This window comes from Sturnira hondurensis, unplaced genomic scaffold (genome assembly GCF_014824575.4).
Source record: "Sturnira hondurensis isolate 20B ecotype Veracruz unplaced genomic scaffold, ASM1482457v3 Scaffold0004136, whole genome shotgun sequence".
Lineage (NCBI taxonomy): Eukaryota > Metazoa > Chordata > Mammalia > Chiroptera > Phyllostomidae > Sturnira > Sturnira hondurensis.
Genome location: NW_028076767.1, coordinates 27,624,975 through 27,651,793, shown reverse-complemented (window position 1 = coordinate 27,651,793; position 26,819 = coordinate 27,624,975). Strand labels below are relative to the sequence as shown.

The window sequence follows — 26,819 nt, the reverse complement described above, 5'->3', positions numbered from 1 at the left end:
CTTCTCCCTGTAACTGACCAGACCAGGGACCTGGGAAAGATTCAGCAGGAACCCAAAAGGGGGAAGAACATGCACTCAGAGCGGGGAGACCAAATGCTGACTCTGACTTTGAACTTCTTGGGCAAATTGCTGCTCCCCTTTGGACCTGGTTTTTGGGCCCGGTGAAACCGTGACAATACTCGGGGTGGGCTTTTTCATTAGAGTCTCAAGGGCTTTCATCAGACTGTGAAGAGGGTCTACTACCCTAAAAGTTCTAAAACTGTGGGCCCCAAATTCCTACCCATGGACCCGCCACGAAAGATTATGAACCATGTTTTAGAAGAATGCAGGTTATTAGGCCCTGTGGTCAGATTCTGATTCTGTCTGTATGGGGTTGGGCCCAAGGATCTGTATTAAATAAGCTCCCCAGCTGATTCCGACGTGTGCCGTCGTGTTTGGGACATCACCACTCCAGAAGATCTCCAGGGCATCCCTCACTTGACAACAAAAGGTTCTAGGATTCTGGGAGGGAGTTACAAGACACTGGGCGTGGATGTTGGTTCCCAGCGAAGGCAAAGGGATGAGCACCGGTCCTTGGAAGGGGATGAGCTGACAGACCCCTGCCCTACAGAGAGGACAGGGCTGCCTCGGAAGACTAACGGCAGTGGTAGGAGTCCAGCCAACTCACAGCACACAGCCCGCCCTTCCAGGGCCACCTGCTTCCGTGCTCAAGTGAGATCCAAAGGGTGGGGAGAGACAAACTAGGAGCGGGCTGGTAGCCTCCAGGGTCTTATCTGCAAGGTTGGGTTAGGGAGTTTCGAGGTCTTACAGCAGGCTGAATTCCGAGGGAAAATTGCTTTTGTTCATTAATTCATTTGACTGTTCTTTCTTTCGGTCATCAAATGTTAAGAGCCTTCTGAGTGACACACTTTTTAGACAATGGGGGCCCAATGGTGAAAGGAAAGGAAAGGAGGGCGAGAGAAAGTGAGAGAGAGAGAGAGAGAGGAAGAGGAGAAGAGGGGATCGAGGAAGGAAGAGAAGGAGGAGGGGGAGGGAGGGGAGAGTCAGGTGATGAAGAGCAATGGGACAAGAGTGACCACGCACACGGCGAGGTCAGAGAGGCCTATCTAAGGGGGTGAGATTGTCCTAAGGCACGTAGTAAACATTCAGTAACTATTTGTATGGAGGAAGGAAGGAAGAAATGGCCAAATGAACAAACAGGCACACGCGTTGACTTCCTCTCCAGATCTAGCTCCCGCTGGGCAGCCCCCTGTCCTTCCCCAGTCCATTTCCCTGTGGTTGAACCTTGTGGGGCTGACAGGCAGGAAGGGGAAACGGCCCACGGGAGGTGCGAGTGTGTTCCATGACCAGGACGAGGACGCTCACTACTGAGCACTGCCATGCTGCCCACCCGGGACGGTGCGGGGTTTGGTCACAGAACCAGCGGCTCTCACACTGAGGGGCCGAGGACCTGGCATCAACCCCCAGCTCTTCAGCTGCCTTGCTCTGTCATCCTGGGCAAATCGCTCTTCCTTTCTAGGTCTCAGGCCCCTTGTCCGATGCTACCCAGCCTTCTAGGTTTCCATAGGTTGATGCCCCAAACAAAACAAGAAGTAAACGCACTGGGAAGGTGGTTCCTGGGGCAATGTCTGTAGATTTGAGGTATCCTTTGGAAGGCAATGACCCCCGATTCTCCCAGGAGTGCCTCCTCCTCTCCCTGCCCCCATCTTAAGCAAGAGGGGTTCCTTATATACCTACCAAGAATGGGGAACTGGGAACTCTCATGGTCCCCGGTCCTGTCCCCTGACATGGTGGCTGTTCTGGGGGTGAGTGGGCAGGGGGTGGGGGGTTAATGATTGTCCTGTGCTATCGGCCACCCATCACTGCTCTCTGAGAATGCTCTGAGCCCCAGCCAGGGAGGTTTGGGTGGGAAATCGAGGTTAACAATTGTTCAGCTTGGGGGTGTCTTGTTGCCCTGCTGAGCCCCTGGGAAGGAACAGGAGGGATTAAACATTAATACAGACTCTCCAGCAGAGGGGACCCGGGCCAGAACGTGAGGAGCCGGGGAGCAAGCAGGGGCAGCTCTGCCAAGATCCCTGCCCTGCCACCCCTCCCAACGCAGGAGGAATCCACGTGAGAGGACGTCCGACCCAGACCCCCGAGTGAGGCCGAGGACCAGCCAGACTGGTGTTTGTACGGCATGTCCCACCATGGGACACTAAGTGTTCCAGGAGGGTTGGGGTGTCAGAGGATTCAGAAGCCCTGGGTCTGTCCACACAGTTCGACAGCCGCCTCACCTGTGGAACTTCTCAGGGGACCTTAACAGACGAACATGCATTGCCAGTCTTTTGTGCAAAACAGAGAGTCAAATGCACCAGGAGTTGGTGTCCTGGCCCTGGCCCTGAGTGACTCCGAGCTTCTCTCAGAGCTGAGCAGGAGCCCCCACCCGGCTTTCCTTTCCCCGACTGGCAAATGTCTCCAGTGGCCTAACCTGCAGCGACCTAACGGGGCGCTCTGCTGGAGCCAGCATTTGCAGTATCTTAGGAGCCCATGTGTCCTCACACGCTCCCCTACCCCCGCAGTCCCCATGTTCCCCTGGGACATTTTTAGCGTGCCAAAGAATGTACTCTGGGAAATAAAACACTGAGTTCGATGCTTTCGGTGGGGCACAAAAAAGAAACTGACATTTAGGGAGGCCAGCTGGGGCCTGAGCACTGTGTGGTCCTCATCGCATGGTTCTCACTTTTCAGATGGTAATGTCCTCAACGCTCCCAGCAACTCTCTGAGGCAGGCACTATAATTTCCACTTGACAGATGAGAAAACTGAGACTCAGAGATAGGAAGTAATCTGTCCAAGATCACACAGAGAACCAGTCTTAAAACCAGGGCTCAGTCCAAACGTCCTGATTCCTGGCCTTGGGCCCCTGGACTTTGGAGCTGGCTCACCTGGTTCTAATCTCAACTTTGCTGGACACTAGCTGTGTGACCTTGAGCAAGTTACTCAACCTCTCTGTACAGAGAGGTTTCCTCACCTATAACATGGAACTAATAACAGCATTACCTCATAGTGTTGTTGGAAGGATTAAATGAGTTAATATTTGCAGAGCGATTTAAAAAATTCCAGGATATATGAACACTATGTGCATTTTGTTAAATAACATCAAACCAGCCCACAGTTCTATCCCAGGTGGGCCAGCAGGGCCCTCCTGCCCAGGGCCCCTCCGCCCACAATCCACGTCAGCCCGCACCTGGTCGTCCAGGGGGAGTTCGCAGAACGCCGGGATGTACTTGGCCCACTCTACAAGCACCAGCAGCTGCTCCTTCATGGACTCGCACACGTCCGCGATGCTGGCAATCTTCTTTGCCCGGATGTCGCCATTGATCCCAGAGACAGGGGAGGTGATCTGGGGGAGAGGAAGGAAAATGCTGGGCCTGCCCCACACTCTCTGAACTCTGCACGGAGGCCCCTCCTCAGACGGTCTCTCTGCCTGAAAAGGGGGGGATGGGCTGTGCATGCCTTCTTGGCTCTGGAGGAAGTGCAAGGGAAAACGGACAGAAGGAAGACGGCTGAAGAAGGCAGACAGGAGGGAGGAGGGCCCTCTCTGGGCCTTCACCTGCCGCCATCCCCCACTTTTCTCTCTCCAGCTTCTTAGAATCCAAGGGACCCCTCAGCCCTAGGCGAGAAGCAGGGCAAAGACAATCGTCCTCATCTGATAGATAGAGAAACCACAGCCCACGAGAGGTGCTGTGACTTGCCCAAGGTCACACAGCAAGAGGCTAGCTGAGTCCCAGCTTGCTACTCTGTCCACTTGTTCACTTCTATGTTCTCTTGGGGCAAAGCTGAGCTCAGGCGCTCAGTAGTGACAGCACCAGCTCTGCTCGGCCTGAGCAATGCAGGCAGCGGCATGAACTACAAAGTGCCCCAGAATGCCAGGCCGGGTTCCAGATTCCTCTTGGCCACTACACTGGCTGTGTGACACTGGACTCAGTTTCCCTTCTGCGAGAGCTGAGAGTCCTTCTAGCTGCTGCTCCAGGGTTTGGCTGGGGAGGACGGGGTGAAGGTGACCCCTGGGGGTCCCAGGTGGGTGGAGGGGTCACCCCAGTACCTGCTGGGACAGGACCTCGGCCTGCAGGAGCGCGTTGATGGAGGGCAGACTGCTGTCCTCGTAGCTTGACCTGCGAGTGCTGATCCGGTCCCGCTCGTTTTGCACAGCTGTGAGTGAGGACAGCAGAGGGAGGTGAGGGGGGAGGGCAGGGGTGTGGCAGAGGGGAGGGTTTTCACAGGGCTGATGGGGAGTGGGTGAGTTGCAAGGGGAGAGAGTTCAACCCAGAAAGAGGTTTCTGCAGGGCTGCCCTGCAGCGAAGGAGACATAGCTGGAGGTGGGAATAGGAAGGGGTGTGCAGGGAGCGGAGCCCAGACCAGCATGTGGGAAGGACAGGAGATGGATCTAACCCAGCTTGTGGAAGAACTTTCCAAGTGCCAGAACTGCCCCGACACAATGCAGTGCCTTCAGGAGTGATCCACCCATCACTGGAGGCATGCAAGTCAATGATGACGTGGCAGAGGGCTTAAGGTGGGTCTTGAGCATTGAAGAAGGCATCTGTCTAGAGAGCAGGTTTTCAAGCTCTGTTTTGGAAGAGGGTCCCTTTCTCTCCAAGGGAAAGCATGCAAAACAAGCAAAATGAACCCCTCTGAGGGACACAAGCTGACCCAGGGATTCCTGAGCCCCAAGGCAGAAGGTCTAGACAAGGGGACCTGACCCGGCAGCCTCACCCATCAGCAGGAGCTGCATGTGCTCCAGACTAACCTCCTCGGAGACAGCAAAGAACACTGTCCTCCTGCCCCACTGCTGGGCTCTCTCCCAGGAACTCAGAGATCTGGGACCTCTGTCCACGAGGACCCCACACCCCACTGCACGTCCCCATCTGGGCCAGTCCTGGCCGAAGATGTGAGAAGGACCTTCTGCTGCCTTGGCCTGGCCCCTCGGACTTGGAGAGGCCTCCCTGTGCAATGAGGCTTGGCAGAGGCTGGGAGGGGGGAGGGCAAAGTGGGCAGAGACCCAGGCCCTGTTCCGTATTGCCACTCATTCCGAGAGTGCCGGTGGGAATCACCTCCTCTCTCGGAGCCCGAAGTGCCCCATCTATCAGCTCTTGCCTCCCAAACCTGCCCCTCTGCTGTGCTTTCCTTTTCAGGAACGGGCAGGTTTCTTCTCCCACTTCCAGCCTGAGAGTCTCTTTCTCTCACGGACCATCTCTACTCATGCCCCACATGCCGTCAGTCAGCCTTACGGAATCGGTCCCGGCCCCCGCTCTGTCTGGGCCCTGCCTTCTCCCCACTGGTCCCTTTGCTCTGGCCTCGCCCCTACAGCCTGTGCGCCTGTCAGTGAGCTAACACTGAACTCTGCTCGTGTCCCTTCACTGCTCAAAGCCAGTGCCTCCCCACCTCACCCGGAGAAAAGCCACAGCGCGTAGCCGTGGCCCTTTCCCTCTGGTCTCCTTTGCTCCCTCTGTCCCCCAAACCTGCCCCCACTGCACACCCTGCCACTCTCCACCAAGGCCTTCGTCACCGCCATTCCCACTCCCTAAAATCCTCTCCCTGACGGCTTAGCTGCACCTTCATGGCACTGCTGCCTCTGCGCAAATGTCACCTTCTCAGAGAGCCCCTCCAACCACCTGTCTGATGTGGCACTCCCTCCTCACGCTCTGCCCTTCACCGTGCTTTATTCTTCCTCTTGGCACTCACTGCAGAATTCTATGCTCATTTCTTTGTTCTCTCTCTCTCTCTCTCTGAGAAAGAAAGCTCCAGAAAAAACTTCCTTCCTCTTGCTCACTGCTGTGGCCCCAGCGACTAGAACAGAGCCTGGCGCACAGTAGGCACCCAATGGGTATTTGTTGAGTGAGTGACAGACAGTGCCAAGTGCTCTGTGCCCTGTTTCTCAGGGCAACGTCGACATCCCGGCCATTCAACTGTCTCCAGATTTCACACGTTGTTGAAATCAGAGAATGAAAGTCAGGCAGTCTAACAGGAGTCGGGAGTCAGTGAAATAAAACAGAAGTCCCAAGATAAGGAATCTCTCGGAGACCCACCACCCTGCCCAGCGCCGGCTCCCAGAACCACTCCCCGGCACTGGTCCTGCCCTGCCCACCCCGCCCACACCGCTCCCGAGGCAGCCGCCCACACCCACGGGCCTCGGAGGCAGGTGGAATAAAAGGGCTGCTGTCAGCAGCTGCGGACTGGGCTCCTCAAGGTTAGGCCGGCCTTATCAGTGCCCGGCGCGAGCTCAGTCACGGAATGATGTTTTCCAAATGTTTGCTCAGTATTAGCAGGGTCGGGGACCTAATGTAACTTCTATTGAATATTAACCAACCCGGGCAGAGGTGGAGAGGAAGATGAGCTTCTCCTCTCAGAGAACCCCTGGCTGGGGGCCTATGGGGGCGTTGGGCTGGGTCCCAAGAAAGGCCCCACCACCAACCTCCTGCACCCCGGCCTTGCTTCTTGGTCTGGGTTTCTGATGCCGGGAGTCTGACAGTTGTCCCAGGTCCAGCAGCTAAGGCTCGGGAGGCATTGGGTTATAGGAAAGAATTCTCCACCTGTGGTTGTGCCCACGGGCCCCCAGGTTTCTCTCCAGAGTCTTGGTCACTCCAGGGAACCCGCTTCCGGCCACCACGGAAGAGCCCTGGCCAAGACCCACAGGCCCAGGAGGTTTGGAGCCCTCTCTGGGGTCGAGAGGAACTTCCAGGAATCTGGACCCGAGATGCTTCCCATGCTGGACGCCGCCCCACCCCGCCTCCAGCTTCAAACCTGGAAGCCTGGTGTCTGCCCAGCTCTGGGAGCCTGAGTTCTAGTTCTGACCCCACCCCGGAACCAGTCATGTCCCTTCCCAGGCCTCAGTTTCCTCATCTGTAAAGTGGGGAGGAGAAGGATTTGATGACCTCATATATACCTATCTGGTCCATAAATTTTGTTTTCAGCACAGGGCCTTCCTGTCCCCGGCAACTACTTTTTAAGACAAATATGTGTCCTGTATGCCACATTATAATTTGATACCTGTATATTCTGCAAAGTGATCATCCTCAAAAGTCTAGCGACCATCCATCACCATACAGCTGGCCCCTCGGGGACTACTTTTGGGTTTCAATGCCCAAATCCTGCTAAGACCATCAAGAAGAAAAACGAAAACTCATCTCAACTCTGCTGATCCCTGTGGCTTCTAAAACTCTCTCTTGGTTCTGGGAACTTCCGACCAGGCTGAGGAGGGTGTTGGGACTGGGACACTTGGGCGGGACTGGCAATAGCCTCAGCTTCCCAGAGTCCCCACACCGTTGCAACTGAACGCATTGCTGCCCTGGCCTCCTCTCAAAGCAGCCAGGCCGCACGTGCACACGACACAACCTCAGCCCAAGTGTGTAACTAACCACCAGCATTCACTCGCCCACGCTGACTTGCCATCAGCCAGGTCTCCTATCCCCCTGGCAGAATGCCACCTTCCTCGAGCCAAGAAGCAATGGCTATTTTCAAGGCTAAGCTACGGCAGGGTGGCGTGGTTCACTCTCTTCCCTTCCAGGTACCAGGATATGGGCCTGGGTGTCCTTGGAAGCGCTGGTGGAAGACCAGAAAACAAACACACGGGCCCCCATGTCTGTGGTGATGTTCACGAAGCTGGGAGGGATCATTACCAACCCCCTCCTTTTATAGAGTCCAGGAGGGGCAGAGACTTCCCTGAAGGGACACACGTGAAAATAACTCTGAATGTTTCACAAGAGACATGCATAAAGGCTGATCGCAGCTGGGCCAGGCCACACACAGTCTAGGAAGGTTGTTAACCCTTCTGCCACCTGCCTGGCACAGGCATAAAATTTTCATATGAGAGATTCATCCTCTTGAGCTTAAAATCTTAGACTGGGGGGTGATAGAGTCACTGACTATTAGAACCACGGACTGGTAGGCATTTAGACTATACTTCTCAGTCTGCCTCTTGCCACCAGCTGTACACACAGAGGGGTGGGCAAAAGTAGGTTTACAGTCGTGAGTGTTTGAAACAGTTTACTCTTGTACTGTTATTTACTGTTGTAGCATTCATCATTGTTATTAGCCTACTTTTGCCCACCCCTGTATATCACATTGCCATTTGTAACATTTCTCATTCCACGGAGTGATTCTGAACTTGCAGGTGACGGTGGGTGGCATAGGCTCACCCCCAGTGGACAGTGGGCAGGGCAGACAGAGGTGGGGGCGCCTGCCCTTTGAAAGAGCCCCTGCCCCACTTGGGGAACCACCAAGGTCTGGGTGCCAAAACTGTGCTGAGAGCAGAAGGGGTCGCTCCTCGGTCAGGGTCAGCAGTCCCCAGTCTGCCAACAGAACTCGTGAGCTCAAACCGGGGCCCTATTAGGAGGAGACACAGAAGACGTTTTCTAGGGTGAAAGCAGAGAAAAGAGGGTCTTGGAGGCAGACACAGGGGAGGAGAGGCTGCATCCCTGCTGAGTCCCTCTCCCCATCAGGCCCAGGCAGGCAGGGCCCCGGGCTCCTGCTATGCAGTGGGATGGGAGTGGCGGGTGCGCAGGACTAGACCAAAGGTTTGGCTGGGGCACCCGATGTGAAGGCCTCAGTGCTGAGAAATGTGAGGCAAGGGGAGAAAAAGAGATCTGAAAGTGAGAAACAGCTAAAATATTGTTGCTTCCTGAGCTTGTGCTAAAAAGTTTCTAAATGTTCCTGAGGTCTGGAGGTTAGAAAGTAGGCAGCACGGAGATGTCATCCAAACATCACCGAATGGGAGTCCGTAGCTCTGGGGCCAAACCCCAGATCTTGCATCGGCCAGCTGTGGGGCCTTTGGCAAGTTGCCGAGCCAGTCCGGGCCTCCGTTCCCTCATCCGTGAAAAGAGGGAACAATGATGGCACCAGCCATGTAGGGCTGTGGTAAGGACGGGGAACACTATCCATTGTGGGAAAGCCCAGCCCAGGGGTTGGTGCCTGCCAGTATCAGGAGGCCGGGAGAGACCGCAGGCAACATGCTCCAGTCTCCCTTCCCCTCTCCGCCTCCCAGGACGAGCTGGGCACCTTGTTCCCGTTCCCTAGAACATGAAAGCCTGACTCACCTGGCACTCAAGAATGATGACTGAGGAGCTGGGACTTGCCAGGAATAGAGTCTCCCTCCCATTCATATTTGAGTCAGGGTGATACACGGACATTTGTAATGCCATTCTTTATACCTTTCTTAATGTTTGAAATTATATGTGTGTGTGTGTGTGTGTTTATCAAAGAGATAAAACCACTGACTTGACTGCCTTGCAGTGGTGCTGGGAACCCAAGTAGCTGAGAGTGGGAGCTTATCTCTTTGAATGTTCTCAAGACCAAGCCCAGCCCCTCCCTGTGGTCAGATTTCTAGGCTCTTCCTTCTCTCAGCCATTAGCCAGTCACCCTGGGGCCCGTCACTGAGTCATAAAGTCGTGGCCACCGTTGTAAATGACTGTGGGGAGCTGGGGGTGCAGGTGGGGCGGCGGCGGCAGGAGAGGGCCGAGGCTCACCTTCCTTCTTCATGCCGGCCCGGAAGCACTTCTTGAGCCTGCAGTAGCGGCACTGGTTCCTCTTGTCCTTGTCCACCACGCACTGCCGGCTGAATCTGGGCGGGGGGGGGGGGGGGNGGCGCGGGGGGGGGGGGGGGGGGGGGGGGGGGGGGGGGGGTGGTTCGGATGGTTGGATGCAGAAGGGACAGCCCTCCCACCCCCAGGCTGGAACAAGACCTCTGGCCATGTGGGGGACCCCCAGTCTCTTTGTCCCAATCCTTCCCCCCAGGAGTTCTGTTAACCATGAGAAAGGCTCCATGGCATCCAGCCCTGTCCTATTTAATGTGGGGAAACTGAGGCTCAGAGCTGCAACACATAGACCTGGATTGCTCAGCCTGGTGGTAGGGCCAAGCGGGGAACCCTAGCCCCTGCCCCTGGGTATCAAAGCACCCCTGTTTCCACCCCATCCTCTAAAAGCCCAGAGCCGGAGCAGCATCCTGGTAACAGCTCGGGGTCAACACTTGGTGCACACAAGCCACTCTCTGGAGGGGCATATGAGCAAAGACAGTGCCCCACAGTGGTAATGGGTAGAGCCCTGAGCCTCAGCCTGGACTCTGCTACTGATTCAAGCTGGGCGACCACAGGCACATGCCAAACCCTCTCCAAGCCACAGCTTCCTCCTCTGCAAAATGGAAATAGTAATAGGAACCACCTCAGAGGGGCGTTGGCAGGGGAAGATATGTGGATGGAGCTTATAACCATGCTCATAACCAGTGGCTATGACTTTATTATTGTCATCGCCCCGAATGGCAGATCTTTTAAAGGAGGGCTCTCTAAGGCTTTAGGAATCCTTGGGGTAGATGGAAAGGCCTGGGGCCGATCTCCTATTCGCCCCAGGAAAAGCACCAGTGTCGGGGACGGGCCCATCCTCAGAGGCAGCTTGATCCTAAACCTCGTGGATCCTTACTGGCTAAACGGGAACAACAACGAGCGAACATGTAGGACTTGGTGTGGCGCCCGCATGTTACACACTCATTAACGGGCAGCCCACAGCTTTCCGATTAGTGAGTGAGGTTCCCACCTGAATCCACAAGGCCTAAGAAACCGGAGGAATAGGCCTTGGAGGACAGACACCCCTGGGACCTAATGAGGGAGAAGTCAGATCCTGGGGAACACTGGCTCAAGGGTGCTCACTTCCCCGCCGGAGAAACCAGGCCCCCGAGAAGGGCTCCGCACCTGCAGGAGTACATGTGGTTCTTTCTCACGCTCCTCCGGAAGAAGCCCTTGCAGCCATCACAGCTGGAGGCACCGTAGTGCTTGCCTGTGGCCCGGTCCCCGCAGATGGCACACAAGGCGCTGACACCCAGGCTGTTCGCCGCATTGAGGTTGGCACCTTCTGAGGGAGATGTATCTGCCCGAGAAGAACGAAGAGTGAGGGCTCGGGTGGGGGTGGCAGGGGACAGAGTCACCTCTCAGAGGCCCTGTTCTTCCGGTGGCTTAGACTTACAAACCAATGTGAGTGCTGTGGGGCTCTTCCCAGGGGTTCAGCCTCAGTGAGAAGGCCACACTGCCCCCACTTTCTTGGTGACCTTGGGCAGGCCCCTTGGCCTTTTGGAACTTGTCTGGCATCAATAACTTAGGGCTGTTTGTGACAGTGACCTCACAGAGTTGTTTGTGAGGCATGGTGGGGACAGCTAGCCCAGCTTTCTCTGGGAAGTAATGAAAAACTGGCTACCCCCTAGGATGCATCCAACCCTTATGGGCCCTGACGGACTGGGCAGAGGGGCTGTGGGAGGGACAAATACCCCCCAGCATCTGCCCAGAAACAGGTCCTGCCCCTCCCTTCTCCTGAGTAATGAGGGCTGGTGGTCCCAGCTTAGTGCCCAGGGGCCTTGCCAACTCTCCTGGGAAATGAGGCATGCATTGAGGGCAATGGCTGCAGCATGTATGTAAATGTCAGGAGGGCTATCAGAGGCAGGTGGCAAAGACCTTGGATTGGGTGCTGTGGGCTCTGGGTGCTAGTGCTGATGCTACCGCTAACTGGCCTGTGACCTTCGGCAAGTTTTTCCCCCTTGCTTCAATTTTTCAATTTCCCCTGGGCCTAGGTTCCTCTTAATGTAAAGAAGGTAGTTCTACTGGTCCAATGGCCTTTAATTTTCTTTTTAATTTCAGTAGCCAAACTCTCTTCTTATAAGCAAATCTTCCACCAGGAATAGACCTCTTGGAGAAGATGATATATACTATGTCCCATCTCCCCCCCCAAAATGCATGCATGTGCACACCACACAAAGTCATAACACGTGTGTCCTCACAGGAGTCCTGTATCTGGCCTTGAATTCCTAGGGAACATCCAGCTAAGAACTGGAGAGGGGCATATGTGCTGTGTTAAGAGCACAAAATCTGGAGCCCTTCTGCCAAGTTCGAGCCCCAGCTTGCCCACTTTCCAGCCCGTGTGACCTTGGCTGAATTAATTAACTTCGAGGAGAGAAGTGCCCTAGGGCTGCTACGGTGATTCAGTGACGTGTTTGTCCCATCCTAAGCACTACACCAGCATTTGTGAAATAAAAACTGTTCTGCAGAATAAAACTGAGAGCAGGAGAGTTCCAGCCTCCATGACCATGTGGACGGCGCTGCATTTCATTCTGCCGTTGCCTGGCTGAACTTCTCCTAGACTCTCGAAGGTGCCCAGGAGTGCGGCCCCCTCCACTTGGTGAATTATTCCCGGAGATGGGGATAATTGTTAAGCCACGCTTGTGCCCTTTCTCCCTCAGCCTTGCCTCCCCAAACCCCCAGGAAGAGCTGACCCCACAGTTTGTGGCCATTCAGCTTGANACTGAGAGCAGGAGAGTTCCAGCCTCCATGACCATGTGGACGGCGCTGCATTTCATTCTGCTGTTGCCTGGCTGAACTTCTCCTAGACTCTCGGAGGTGCCCAGGAGTGCGGCCCCCTCCACTTGGTGAATTATTCCCGGAGATGGGGATAATTGTTAAGCCACGCTTGTGCCCTTTCTCCCTCAGCCTTGCCTCCCCAAACCCCCAGGAAGAGCTGACCCCACAGTTTGTGGCCATTCAGCTTGAGGCTGGGGGAAGGGATGACTACACACTGGGCAGCATGGGCTGGGTGCTGCCAAGTGTATACTTCACCCCTGGGATCAGCCGATGGGTCCCCTTCTCCAGGTGAGAACACGAGGCTCAGAGAGGGCAGGTGGCTTGCCCAGGCTCATCACACTGCTGCTAATACAGGAGCCAGACGTACGGCTCAGGTGACCCGGACGACTCTGGCCGTGACCACCAACCATTGTTGGGGTGTCTACTGGGCCTCGGAAGCAACGACCCCCTGCTGCTGCTGACTCTGAATTGGAGGTGGGGGCCAGGTGGAGAGCTGTCCTTGGGCCTTTGAGCTAGCAGCCCAGCACCTACGCCAAACGTAACCTCAACTCTCTGACCATCTCAAACTCCAGTAACGAACGTGTAAACCCCTCTACGGATGTTCAGAGTTCCCGAGACGACGCATGTGGGGCCAGGACCAGTTACCAGCGCTAAACTCTCAGGCACCTTATTTCATCTTCTAGGGGGCGGGGGAGGGCAGGTGCTATTATTTATTTGCATTTTACAGATGAGGAAACTGAGGTTCCAACAAGAAAGGGTTTATGCCAGAACTGGAGCCCCAGTCCTTCTGGCTCCGGAGCAGGAAGCTGCCCGTCTTCAGGACACCCAGTCTGGGGGGTTGGCCTCCACGTTGTCGGGAGCACAGGATGCCCCGGAGCTGGAGGCACAAGCTCTGGCGGGGGTGGGGTGGGGGGGTGGGGGTTGGGTTGGTGGTAGATGGCGCCAGCCCCAGGGAGCAGCCTGGGGCTGGGTGGTGGCCAGGCATGTGACAGCACACACTGTCCCTGTGGGGTCACACGGCACCCTGCCTAGTGCAGCAGCTCCTTGTTTACCGTTTCCTGCATGTTTTTCCCTCAGTTTCCTCATGTGACACTCGCAGACTCCTAAAAGCCAGCCGGCAAGCAGGTATGGGGTGATTAAACCCATCCTGAAGAAGAAGCCAGGACAGGGGAGGTGACATACCCAAGGTCACACAGAGAGTTGGTGGCAGGGGAAGGTGAGCAGCCAGTGAGATTGACCACGGACAGTGCCCACTGGCTGCAGGCAGGGCAGTCCCCTCTTTGTGGCTGAGCCACACGGACCACATGCCTTAGAGGCCTTGGCTGAAGCCAGTGGCCGGCTCACCTCACACAGCTGCCACCCACTTCTCCCCTGGGGCTGGCCTGCCACCAGTTAGGGACCTTCCTCTCCGGAAACTTCCTGGCTTCCAAGCCTCTTTCCTTCCCCCACCTCCTTGGGAGGAGAACCACCTCCCCGCCTTCAGGGCTCTCGATGGTGTCGGAGCAGATGCATAAACCTGGGAGACACATACAAGCAATGAATCTGCTCGAAGACAAACACACGCGATCCTGATGAGAATCTCGTTGGGCGGACGGCGACGTCCAAACCCTGCACATCACGTCGTACATCGTGCCCGCCAGGAAAGGCCTCCCAGGACGGGGAGTGCACACGCACACCAGCAGGCACACGCAGAGGGTGGCTCGAATGCCCCTGCAGAGCGCATGTGCCCGGGAAATGCGAGGCACACCAGCAAACCCACACCCATAGTACGTGTGTGCAAACACCCACAGACACAAGTATATACCTGCACTGCCACTTACATGCCTCAGCAAGCGAAACGCAGGCACCTCTAGAGACACCAACCCACACAGACCCACTCGATGAACAAACACAAGTGAAAATGGACACAGAACAGGTGCACACAGACAAATGAACACAAATATGCAAGTGGTTCCCACAGGCACGTGGCTGCCAACCCAGGGCACCACCCGTGCACAGGGAAACCCAGGCGTGCACACCGCACCAGGAGGCGGCCACAATCACACAACACATGCGTGCAGACACACATTTAGCAAAACTTCCCTGAGACCAGCGTTTTGTCTAAGTGGGGCATTTGCCCCAGGAAAGTCCCAAAGACACCCTAAAGCCTGGCTGTACCTCCATCCGCTGTCTCCAGGGACTGCACATACCTGTCCATCGCCCTGGACCCAGGCCCAAGAAATTCAGGAAGGGGCCGTGTTGGGCTCAAGTCCTAGAGCCAATGTCAACAGGGAGCTCACCACCGCAGCCCCGCTCCCAGTGACATGCTGAGCAGGGATGGCTTTGAGGTACCAGGGACTGGAAGGGCCTGGCAGGGGTTCCTGGGGCCTCCTTTTGCTGGGGATCTGCCCATGCAGGCCTCCCCTGCCTTGGAATGCCTCTGGTCACCCTACCTGGGCATATTCCCTTCACCTGGCAACACCTGTGCTGCCTGTCGTACTAACCTGGCCGCCGTCTGTCCTTCTCCTCCCAACCCGACGCCGAGGGCCGCAGACCCGCTCCTTGACCTGGGCACGCCTGCCCCCACCTACCATTGCCCATCGTCAACACCTGCACGTTCTCGAACTCCAGGGTGGTGTAGGCGGGGTCCAGCGCAGCGCTGTAGTCGGCCATGTCCATGTCGACAAGGGTTTTGGAGAGGCGCATCCTCCCCCTCCACACCTCAGTCACTTGCCCTGCCCAGGATGCCCACCTTGGAGGCTCCTGGCCGAACTGGCCCCCGCCCTTCACCCTCCCCACTGTCCCCTCCCAGGGGCACTCTCTGCCTGCCTGCCTTTCCGACTGTCCTCTGGGAGGATCTCCCAGGAGTCTTGGCCTGGCGTCTGGGAAGGGGCGGAGGCTCTGCCAGGGAGGGGTGGGGGTTAATGGTTAATCGGCTCCCCCACTGGTGGACAGTCTGGGCGGGGCCGCAGGGATTTGGCTGTTTGTTGGTTTCTGGCAGACACCCGGGTGCCGTTACAACTGGTGGGGCCTGAACTCACCAATATTCAGTTATTGATTCCGCAAGATGGAGAGGCCGGCTCATGAGCACTCATGTGACCCCTGACTCAGCCACCCTCCAAGTCATCGTCACTCCAAGTCAGGCAGTCTAACCGATATGCTGGGACACTGACGGCCACCACGGAGGCGCCCGAACTCAATGCCTTCCCGATTCACTGACTGCTACCCTCAGTGCTCTTACAGAGATAAAGCTGCCTCCTAGTTCATGAATCACAGACCTAAATCCCAAGCTCCGGATACCAATCTTCTGGATCCTCGCCCTCGGAGCTCCCTCCCAGCTTCCCACCCGCTTTGGGAGCAGAATGAATTGGATGTTTGGTAGGGCCAGACTCGCCTTCAGTTCCACTGCCCTGCTCCCTGTGACCCCGCTATGACCACCACAAGTCCCCACAGCTGCTCCGGACCAGACAGACTCCATCTCTCATTCCCTGTCACATCCTCCTGTTCCCTCCTGCCCCCCAGACAGACAGAGACAAGGACCCGCAGCCCCACAGACCTGGATTTGCACTCAGGCGCCTGCCACCTACTAATCGTGACTTTGGGTAAATGATTCTCCTCTGTGTGCACTTTACAGAGGAGGGAACTGAAGCTCAATCAGCCTCAGGGTGGTTTCGGTGCTAAGTGAGGCGGCATCAGTAAAGCACCAAGTGGTGCCCAGCAAGCGTCCTTCCCTCTCCCCCGTCCTGTTCCTCTCTACCCACCCCTCCCTTCAGAGCGGGCGGCACAGGAATGCCACCCGAACAGCTGTGCAGAGCCCACACCTGGGTCCTGGGTTTGGTTCCATACTCTGCTGTTGCTGAAATTCTTAATAGTTTCTGAACATGGGGTCCTGCGTTTTCACTTTGCTGGTCCTGCCAGCCTTGAGCTCGTGGGCCACCCATTTCCCCTCATACCTCCAGTCCTCATCACCCTCTTTACCAACACTTTCGAGAGCGCCCAGCCCAGCTGAGGGGGCAAGGTTGCAAGGTGGAGGGTGGGGCCCAATGGTCAGAGGTAGAAGGACTCAGGCTTGGTGGCCGGGGAGCCTGTTCTCCTGACCAAGGTGGCGGGATTTGGTAACACCGTGAGCAAGAGTGGGTGAACTGGACCTGGCCGGGGGAGCTCAGCTGCATCGTTGTCTTGTACACCAGAGGGTGGAGGGTTCGATCCCTGGTCTGGAGGCACATGGGAGAGACCGACTGCGGCCTGTCTCTCTCCCTGTTTCTCTCCCTCGCTCTCTCACACACCCTTCTGCTCTCTCTGAAATCAATAAACATATCCTCCGGTGAGGATTAAAAAAAAAAGAGTGGGTAAATGTGTGAGAGAGCCAATTAGGGAGAGAAGGTGAATAAGTGACAGAGTGACTGAATGAGTGGGTGAATGAAAGAATGAGTGAGTTAGAGACAGGGCCAATTAATGGGTGAAGGAGGGGGTGAATTAGTGAAGGAGTGAACTAATGAGTGAGTGGGTGGGCGAATTCACGAGCAGGTGAACTGAAGGGTGAGTGAATTACAGACAGGGCAAATGAATGTGGGGAGGAGTGAGTTGATGAGTGGGCTGATTAGTGACAGTGAATTAATGAGTCAATGCATAAATGGGTGGGTGAATTAGCGAGCAGGCGAGTCAGCGGGAGAGGCGGTGTGTGTTTGAGGGGTGTGCGGGGCCATCGTGTTCTTTCAATTACTAGAAGCTTCTTCTTTGCCCCCATAGCTCTGTCCTCCGGGTTCCATCTCCCGCCCAGAGCTGAGATAACCCTGGGTGGGGAGTGAAGGGGAGCAATGGTTCAGGAGGAGAAAGAGGCGACATTTGTCAGTAGGAGACCCGGGGTTGGAATCCACTCTGCCGCGGTTCCGGGCAGAGTTTGTTTAAGTCACGCCCCTCTCAGGGTCTCAATTTCCCCATCGGTGAGCCGGGGAGCGGATCCTGGCCCTTTGTTCCTAGGTCAGGACGACGTCCCCAGGGAGGGCGAGGGCGGTCTCCCCGCAACACACACTTTGAGGCTCCATAAGGGCCGGGACTAGAAAACCTCACCCAATGGCGGGCTCCTCCCGTCCCACTCGGGATGTCTGATCCGACCCCAGTGGCCTCAGGGCCAGTCTGAGCAGGGCTGGAGACCCGGCTAAGGGGTGAATGGGCAGGGGAAGGTGGGGCAGCTGCAGGGGAATGGGCGGTGCCTCCAAGGACTGACTCCGGGTCTGGCCACCTCTCTGGCACCCATGACAGGCCACATGCAGCTGCTCCTGTCACAGCCCAGCAATGCATGGTCTCCACGCGCGGCATCTCGCCGACTCTGAGAGCCGAGTCCCACGCTTCCCAAAGTGCCCGAGTTTAATCGGTCACAGAAATAACAATCTCTCCACCTCTATAGATGGTATCTTAGATCGAATTCAATGAGGTCTCTGATCGGCTAGGGTGAGCCACGCCACACTCCACCCCTTACACACAAGAACTACCCGGCGGACGGCCCACACGGGTAGACAAGCTGCTAAGTATACAAACCGTGACACACAGTCTACGCCAAATGCACAACATGTCTGACCGCTGTCTGAAGCACATCCCAGAAACCTAATCGTCCCTCATCCACCGCAACCTACCCCCGAAGTAAATCTACGCACTCATGGACTATGTGACCTACATAACCTATTATGTACAAGATTTGTCCCGCCCTTAGCTGTCCCTGAACAACATCCTCACGCTTCTCATATAAACAGCCCCCCACCTGTAAGGATGATGGGCTCCGCCGTCTCAGGCAAGTTGTTAGTTTGAAAGCTGGCTTTCTTCTTCCGTAAAATGTGCCTAGCACGGTGCATTGTGACAATTAAATGAGATGCTATTATAAGGTTCTCAGCCCCACCCCACCCCACCCGCTCAAACCCCACTCCCTGAGGGGATGAGCCACAGACCGTGAAATCAGAAAGACCCGGGTCAAAATCCAGGCACTGCCAGCTTCCCCAAACTCTGCTCCACCTCTCTCAGCCTTAGTTTTGGCTTCAAATGAGTTGAAACCTTCTCCTCGGTGTCAGTTGGACGACAGTGACAAGTATGGGCGTCCTATGCAAAAGCAGCAATTGCCGTCATCAGTGGTTGACTCCCGACCCGCTGGCCACACGGCCTGTGGGAGCCGGGCCCCTGCACGGAGAGTTCCGGAGGTGGCATGCCCAGCCGTGAACAAACCGTGGCCTTGATGCCACCAACTCAGGGTCCTTTTTTTAACGTTCATAAGAATGTATCTGAGCCAGACTGATGACCTTTGCAGGGGAGCAAGACCCCAAAGGCTCCCCAGCCTCCCTTCCTTACCTCTGCCCCGCCCCCTCGGGCTGTCGGACCCAGCTCCCCAGGGGCCAACGGAGGACCTCAGTGCTCCCCTCGAGGTCCAGCTCCTTCATGTAGCAGGGGGAGAAACAGGAGGCCTCTAGGAAGAGAGGGGGTGGCTTTCTTTCAGCACTGCCCTGGGTGGCCAGGTGTGGGCCAGGGGCGCCTGCAGCCCCGGCTGTGCTAGGCCCAGAGCTAAAATCTCTGCTTATCTGCTCGGCTTTCCTGATGACAAAACTGAGACTCCGGGAGGTGAAGTGACTTGCCTAAGGCCATAGGGATCAAAGGGGGAAGGGCTGTGATTCGAACTGGAGCCTGACTCCAGAGCTGAGGGCTTCACCTGCTGCAGGCTGCCTCCCTCCTGGACTCCCACAAAACTCCCCTCAGAATTCTGGAGCACTGGGCTGGCGGAGCCACCCTCCCGTTACCGCCCTGGAGCTTGGGAACCTGAGAAGCAAAGGGTCCTGCCCCCCGCACTTGCTGGTTCGGGGGCATCCTCCAGACCCCAGCTATTCTGGGCTGCCTGGGGCCTTCACTTCCCCTGGGTGCTCACCTCCCCCACCTGCCACTGGGGAGCACCCGGTGCGGGAGTCAGGACTTATCAAGGCAAAGAACAAAAGTCGTGGGGGAAAGAAACCAAGCCATCTCCACTCCGGGGTAGGGCCCTTCAGCTTCACCCCTTTGAAATTTCAAATTCCAGTTTGTGGACAAAGTCCTAAGTTTCCCACAATATAGGTCCCCAACCACTGACCAAACTCCAGTCCAGGCAGCCAGCAGGCCCGGGGCTGCTTCCTCTGACAGCTCCCAAGGTCTGGGGGGAAGAGGTCCTGGCCCAAGTGGGCCCATCGGGCCATCCCTGCAGCCCCGTCCTGCCCACAGGACGCCTGCCCCCACCTGAGAGGACGACCCTCCTTCTAGAGCTGGGATCTGACTCTCCCAGGTACTGACAGCAGATACCAGGTAGGCACCCTCCCTGTTCTGGGCATCCTTTCTACCTCTTTGACTCCTAAAACTCTGCCCCTGCCACCCTCCTCACCCTAGAGTACAGGCCTCACAGAACTTGGAGACTGGAAGGGGTGTCTCAGCCAACCCCCACATTTGGTGGATGGAGACACAGAGCCCCAGGAGTGTGGCAGCTGGCTGTAGGTTGACCCACAGACCCGGGGCCCCTCACTAAGCCCCACGGGGTGGGAAGGACATGCTCAAGGCCACACAGTGGTAGTGGGGGAGATGTGCCTTAAGACGAAGACCACCAGCTCTCCGAGGACCCCTTTTATCCACTGCAGCCCTCCAGGGCCCTGGCACCGCCTCCCACAGACCTGGGATGGTGGTGTGTTTGTCCTCCCATGGACTGAGGGCCACAGGATTGCCATGGAAGTGCTTCCAGAGAGGAAGATGAGGGAGCTTGGGGCTGAAGGCCAGTGCATTGGGAAGGAAACAATATTCATGTGGTTAACTGATAACTGAGTCCCATCCTCGGGCCCCCCGGAGCCTCCTTCCTCCCTGTCCTCAGCACAATTAAGACGAACTTACCTGCCTGCTAATCATTGCTGGGCCTGTTGATTTTGCCTTAAAAAATTAACTGGGCATGAGTTTGCGGTTTGCCTCACCCCTAACCCCGAAAAGGCCGGGGTGGGCAGGAGGCCGCCCGGGTTACGCAAGAGGCCGCTGGCCTCCCTGTGCACATCCTCCGCTTGCCCTCCGGAGGGGAGGTTTTGCCTAAGAGTCAACAGTTTGCTAGTTCCCCCTGTTCTGGGTCCTGAGCAAATTTGCTCTGTTACCAAAGAGAGATAAAGGCAGCTTCGGGGAAGCTTTCCAAACAGGGATGCGAGGCGGCAGCTTTTGAGTCAGGATTCGAAAATCCTGCAGTGGCAGAGCCAGGAGAGCCCCTCGGAAGAGGCGGCCTGGGGCCCTTCAAAGTGGGTTCAGAGGCTTCCCAGAGCCAAGGCAGGTGTGCACAGGCCCCGCTTCACCTGGCATCTGCCTCTTGGGTGTGCTGTCCCTTAATAATTCGTGGAAAAGCTTGAGCTAGCTACGGGTGGTGAGCACCAGACAATTGCAAGTCCAGAGGTGGGGAGATGGAGGCCGGAGGGAGGAAGGGACCTGTGCAAGGACAGAAGGCCATTCCAGGGGTCCTGGGTCTCCAGCTAGCATAGGGGAGACAGGAGCTGGTTCTGGGGCTCAGCGATGTACCCTGTGTATTATACCCTGAACAAGATGGTGCTTCAGTGCCCTCCTCCACCACTCCCCCTCCCTCCCGGGGCCAGCTCGGATCGGAGTGGTGCCTGAGATGACCGGAAGGCCTGCGTCAGGGGAACTCACCTGGCTTTGTGTCCTGCGGATCCTCAAGGAGCAGCCAGGAGCTGTAAACCAGGGGCTCCAAGTTATAACCCATTTAGCCATGTCCTCTCTCTGCAGGCCTCAGGCCACAGAGAAGGAGGCAGAGCCCTACCCTGACTCTCTCGACCTCTCTGCACCTCAGTTGCCTCACCTTTAAATTGGGAGTGACAACCCCTGATTCACTGGGTTGTCGCGAGCACGAAATGGACGTCGATCCGCCCAATGATTACCACGCCGATGTTTCTAAAGCGGCTTGGGGAGCTTTCTGTGCGTTAACTCGTGCATCCTCACAACCCCTCTGAGATGGGCAGTGTTTCTGTCGCCCAGACCTGAGGCACAGAGAGGTTGAGCCATAGGCCCAAGTTCACCCAGTTTATAAGAAAGATCTGGGACTCCAACCCAAGCAGTCTGGCTCCAGACTCTGTGCTCCCAACCCCGAGACTACCCTGCCCTTCCAGGGCACACAGTGAGTGCTCAACGAAAGCTGGTCAGTATGAGGATAAAATAAGCCCCATCCCAAAGCACAGGCGAGCTTTATGCATGGACTGTGAGGGCTGGAAGGCAGGGGAAGGAAGACACATCTCTGGGCTGGAGTGGGGAGGGATCGACTCCCAGAGAGGGTGGCATCCTAAGCAGAGAAATGTCCAGAAGTGGAGAAAATGGTGTAGCCAGAGAGCAGGACATTGTGGGAGGTGCTGACCATGACTCAAGAGGCAGGGAAGAGAATATGGTCGGAAAGGGATCAGGAAGGAAGCTGGAAGGACTTGGGTTAGTGTGGGCGGGGCCTCCCCACAGGCTGTCTCCTGCCTGGTGGCTTGTGACTTCGGGGCTGAGGCCATTGCTGTCCTGTTTGTGTTTCTCCCCCCTGGTTACGGTCTTAACTTTATCTGCAGAAGTGACCTTTCCAGGTAGATGGGGTCTGCCCAATCCCTGCAGGGCCTGAAGGATGAGGGGGCGCTCCGGCCTGGCCCAGGCCCTGTTCTGGGGTGAAGGAGAAGCCTGCATCCCAGAAACTACCCTGGGTCTCCCTGCACCCTTGTTCTGAAGGTCTCCAGGGATTGCCGGGAGGTCTCTGAAGTGAAGTGCGGGGGACCCCCAAGAGTCAGGCTGAGATCACTGCATACAGTTGTGTAGGTTGCTCACTGTACAGGGCTTCTCTGGCAAGCGGAGGTGGAAGTCCAGCCCTGTTCCACTTACCAAGCCAACTGCCCACGGGGATTTGCCTGCCCAGAGAGAGGTGTCTTTTACTTATTTTCATAAAGGTTCCATGTCAGCCCTGCCCCAGCTCTGTTTCCTGCTCTGTGTGACCTTGGGCAAAGCCATTCCCCTCCCTGGCCTCGGTTTCCCATTTGAAAAACTATCTAGCATAAAGCAAGGATTCAACCCTGATAGTGAAGAGGAATTGCTGGGGTCTTTTAAAAACACTGATGCCCAAGTGCCATCACAGACCAGTGCTAAAATCTTGGGGTGGAGGTGGGTGCGGGGTATTAGTATTTTTTAGAGTTTCCAGGTGATTCTGACGTGCAGCCAAGACTGAGACCCACTGAGGGAGGGCTTGCAATTCAGAGTGGGAAAGGCCCGGAGGTGCATCTGAGTTCTACAGCTCAGTACTTGCAACTTCAGTGGGTCTCAGTTTGCCCATCTGTAAAGTGGGAATGATGACAGCTTCCTCATAGAGCCAGAATGCCAGTTCGACGAGAGGATATTCAGACGGGGCTTGGCCCTGCGGTTGGCCAGTAGGCAGCTCCTGATCCTCGGTACCAGCGACCATTCTTTTGCTACTGGCAGAATGAGACTGACTTAAAATACAGGGCCCAAGGATTCAGGCTGGGAGCCAGGCTTTCTCCACTCCTTGGACCAAGTTCTAGTGCATCTCATTCTTGGCTGCACACCTGTCCTCTTGTGGGGGGGTGTGTGTGATGATGATGATTTGACAGTTTACCTGATTTGTTAGATTTTTTAAATTTATTTTTTGAATCGATACTACATTCACATGCTTCAAAAATAAAATCGAAAAGCAAAGGTGTCCTGTGACGGGTCTCGCTTCCACCTCTGTGTCCTGACCACCAGCCCACTACCCTCCTCCCCATAAGTAACTGCTGCTCATGCTTTCTTATGTGTTTCCCAAGTTTTCTTTATCCAGACCAGGGGGCGTATAAGATCACATATTGTCATCCCCCACCCTCACACTCTTCTGTACCTTGCTTGCCCTTTTCACAGCTTTTTTTCATAGCAGTTACGAGCAAGCTCTGAGGAAGGAAGGGTGCCCTTCACAGGTGAGGAAACTGAGGCTCGGACTGCTGAGTCACTGGTGTTGGAGCTCTCTCTCCCTGGCCCCAGGGGCATGTTTGTCCCCCCCGCTCCAATGTGGCCTTCCAGGAAACCTGGCCGAAAGCGTTGGAGCCCGGCCTAAATCTCTCCAGTGCAGGCCGGGCAGGAGGTGGGGTGGGGGTGGGGGTGGGCTGTCAGGGCCTGTCTTGGACACCTGTTTGGTGTCCAAACACCAAAGTTGCTGAGGGGAGAAAGCAGGAAAGAAACGTGTTTAAAGTCTTCCAGGTGGTAACCCAGTGAGGGTAAGGTCACTAGATGGGACAGTCAGGGCCTGCGGGTCAGAGCCCGGGAGGAAGTCTCTGCCAGCCTCAGGGTTGTGCTGGGGGCAGGAGAGGGCAGGGGAGGGGATGTGGGAAGGGAACTGAAATGTGACTGATGGGACAGGCCCTGGGAAAAGAAGACTAGAGGGGACCCCATTCCTGGAAGTCAGGGAGGAGGGTTTGGAATTCAAGGCAGAAGGGACAGTTTAAGTAAACGTTTTCTGCTCAGGCCACCTCAGGGCTCCCTTTGGGTTCTTGACCTGCTTCTGCGTCCTGACTCACTCACCCTGGACAAGGCGCTTTCCTGCTCTCTGCCTCAGTTTCCTCAAAGTAAAAATGAAGAATATTAGGTAGCTGGTCTTTAGATAGCTTTGGAGCACCCTTAAAGGACTCTATGAGGCTCCCCTTGCCTTGTTGAGAAAATCTGAATCCTGCCTTGATCAGAATGGGGCAAGCCCATCAAGACACTGGGCCTTCCCAGGGTGGGGGCTTGGAGGTACAAGGTTTCTCACGCCTCCCAAATCTAGACTCCTTCCCTTGGTCCTGTCTGTCTCCCACCGCCACGTCCTCCTCTCCAGATGGACGTGGAGTCGGGACCATACCTGGCGGGTCCCAGGGGAAGCCCTGGCCCCAGTCTGACATCTTCCTCCTGGTGCTAGGAGGCCCCGCACAGCGGGCAGCCTCTTCTTCTTCCATGCAGCTCCCACTGCGGCCCTGGCACCCAAGACCCTGCAAGGGCTGCTGGGCAGAGTTAATCTCTTAATACTGGTCACAATGAGATTTCAGGGATGGTGGGAAGTGGTCTCCATGGAAACTGCAGGCCCGCCCAGGACCCAAGCAAGGAATTAGCCACAGGGGTCACTGAGGGGGTCCTAGAGACCCAACCCAAACAGGGATAGGAGACAGTGGCCTGGACTCCTGGGTCCTGCCCTGGGCCTTCTGATGTCTCTCTGGAGAGGGTGTGAAATAAACCATACCCCCCACACTGCCTGTGTCCTCCTGTTAACCTGGACAGAGCCGCACTCACAGGGGGAGCCCTGTGACCTTTCTGAGCCCTAGTTTTCTCCTTCTCCAGTTGGGGTGACAAGCCTTAACTCAGAGGCTTTTCCAGAAGATTGCAGGCTTCGGAGTCTGCCAGACCTGAGCTGGAAGCCAGGCTTTCCCCACTGAGACTGTAAACCTAGGCCAGGCATTTCACCTCTGTGAGCTTCAGTTTCCTCCTCTACACAGTGGGCACAGCCACAACCGTGCTGACCAGTAACTACTGATGCTCAGTGAACGTGAGTCCCCTCATGTCTTTCTGAGCCCCCTCAAACTGCACCTCTGCCCACCAGCCCCAGCCACTCACAGCTTTCAGAATCCCGCAGCCTGGCCTTGTCTCTGGCCTTTGCACATGCCAGGCCGTCTGCCCAGAGCAGTCGTCACACCACCTTTCTCAAATCCTCCTCCTCTAAGTCCAATCTTCGTCCTCTCCTCTGTGCGGCCCTGCTGGCTTGGGCAGGGTCCGGGCTCCTCCTCTGAGCTCCCACAGTCCCCAGCACTTTACATCACCGAAGTTTAATTCGGTGGTGGTTACTGGTTATTTATCTGCCTTCTCCTGCTTCAGCCTTATATTCTCAGTACCCAGCTGGCACTTAATATAATGGGCTGGGTAAATAAACGAGTGAGTGAGGAATTTGTCCATCCAATCATTCGACATTTATTCAGCACCTTCCATGTGCACTGTTGTGGGTGTTTCAGCAAGGGAAAATACAGGATGCCTCATTAAATTTGAACTTCAAATAAATGATGAATAATTATTTTAGTATACGTATGTAGCAAATAATGCATGGAGCACACCTATACTTTAAACACTTTCATTGTTGATCCTCAAGTTCAAGTGTAACTGGGTGTTCTATATTGGATCTGGCCATCCCATTCCCTTGCTCACACAACTGTGGTGAGGAGGTATGGTGGAAACATACAGTAAGCAAGCAATTAAACTTTTTAAAGGAGAATTTCAAATACCGGATGTTGTAGCGCCTTGGGGACAGTAGGGAGCATCCCTGCATAGGGTGATCTCGGGCTAGTGGCCTTTATCCTTGTGGGACAGTTCTAAGCTCCAGTGAGATGCTACTTTATGAAAGTCCTTTGAGGATCTCAAAGGGCACTGTGGAGGCTGTTACTCTTAAGAGAAGGGCTCGGAGGCAGGCAGAAGGGGCGGCAGCAGGAGGGGGCTGCTGGGTCTCACTTGTCAAGAATCCACACTTTTTGTAATTTGGTTCTGAGCCTGCACAAAGCTTCGCGAACTGCACGCGGTCCCACCTCTCGGTCAGCAAATACCTTTTGCGGGGATGAGAGCCAGAGGAAGGGACCGCTGGGGCTGTGCAGAGAAGCGTGGCCACCTGTCCAGTGGATACCCTCGGGCGCCGCGGAAAGCGTGAGGGCATCCGGCAGGAAGCAAGCAGTCCAGAGACGCCGGGGCTCCGCGCTCTAAGCGTCTTGGGCTCCTCCTAGTGGCCAACACCGGAACCGGCTCTCAGAAACCTTTAAATAACCACACGGGCTTCACCAATCACCGCGAGGGTTGCATTACAATCCCACCAATCACAGGCCGAGACGGACTACATCTCTCCAAAATCAGTGAATGACAGCTCAACCCAAATCACTTAGTTAGGGACAAGCCAATTTCCCTCCAGTCACACATCAGCACCTGGCCACTGCACCAACCAGAAGACAAGATTTTAAAACTTGTTTCCCCAAGGCCATTACCGCGCTGCAGTTGCACCATCTATGAAATTTATAGCCCCAACCCCAGGCTTTGTGGGGGTTCCGTATGGGATCCTTCATCTGCATTCAGGGGTGTTTGTATATCTTAATAGTTCATGATATCATTACTATAATAATTAATGTGTGGGTCCGGGAGAGTTAGACACACCTAAATCGAAGTCCACAACTAGCTTTGTAAAGTAGGACAATGCCCTTTCCTTTCTCCATCTTTAAAATAGAATATTAATAATACCTCCTTTAATTGTCATATTCTATCTTCCCACCTGCATCTCAGTTATTCCAGCCCAGATCCTGAAGTCACTATCTTTGTGTCCTTCCTCCTATCCCTCCAACTCACCAGAAATCCAGTTCTTGCCACCTCCTAGAGCACCTCAGTTCATCACCATCTTTTCCTCTCCACCACATCCAGCCACGCCCACA

At 55.7% G+C, this 26,819-nt stretch overlaps 1 protein-coding gene and 1 long non-coding RNA gene across 7 annotated transcripts in view; one reads left to right on the top strand and one right to left on the bottom strand.

The window, feature by feature from the left end:
• Positions 1-21,109, bottom strand: part of HNF4A (hepatocyte nuclear factor 4 alpha) — a 31,657-nt gene extending 10,548 nt beyond the window's left edge. For 3 of the 6 annotated variants that reach the window (XM_037044118.1, XM_037044120.1, XM_037044123.1), the window contains exons 1-5: positions 14,940-15,202; positions 10,717-10,891; positions 9,502-9,596; positions 4,086-4,192; positions 3,228-3,383 (exon numbers count right to left, since the gene is read on the bottom strand). In XM_037044118.1, coding sequence (XP_036900013.1) covers positions 3,228-3,383; positions 4,086-4,192; positions 9,502-9,596; positions 10,717-10,891; positions 14,940-15,054 — 648 coding nt within the window. In that variant the 5' untranslated portion in view covers positions 15,055-15,202. Of the gene's footprint in view, positions 1-3,227; positions 3,384-4,085; positions 4,193-9,501; positions 9,608-9,661; positions 10,505-10,716; positions 10,892-14,939; positions 15,204-21,021 lie in introns of those variants that run through there. The other 3 variants (XM_037044122.1, XM_037044121.1, XM_037044124.1) reach the window with 3 other exon arrangements.
• On the top strand, positions 19,583-25,374 carry LOC118985511 (uncharacterized). Its single transcript, XR_005066136.1, has 2 exons — positions 19,583-19,659; positions 24,706-25,374. It is a non-coding gene; the product is annotated as an uncharacterized LOC118985511 (long non-coding RNA).
• The last annotated feature ends 1,445 nt before the right edge of the window (positions 25,375-26,819 follow it).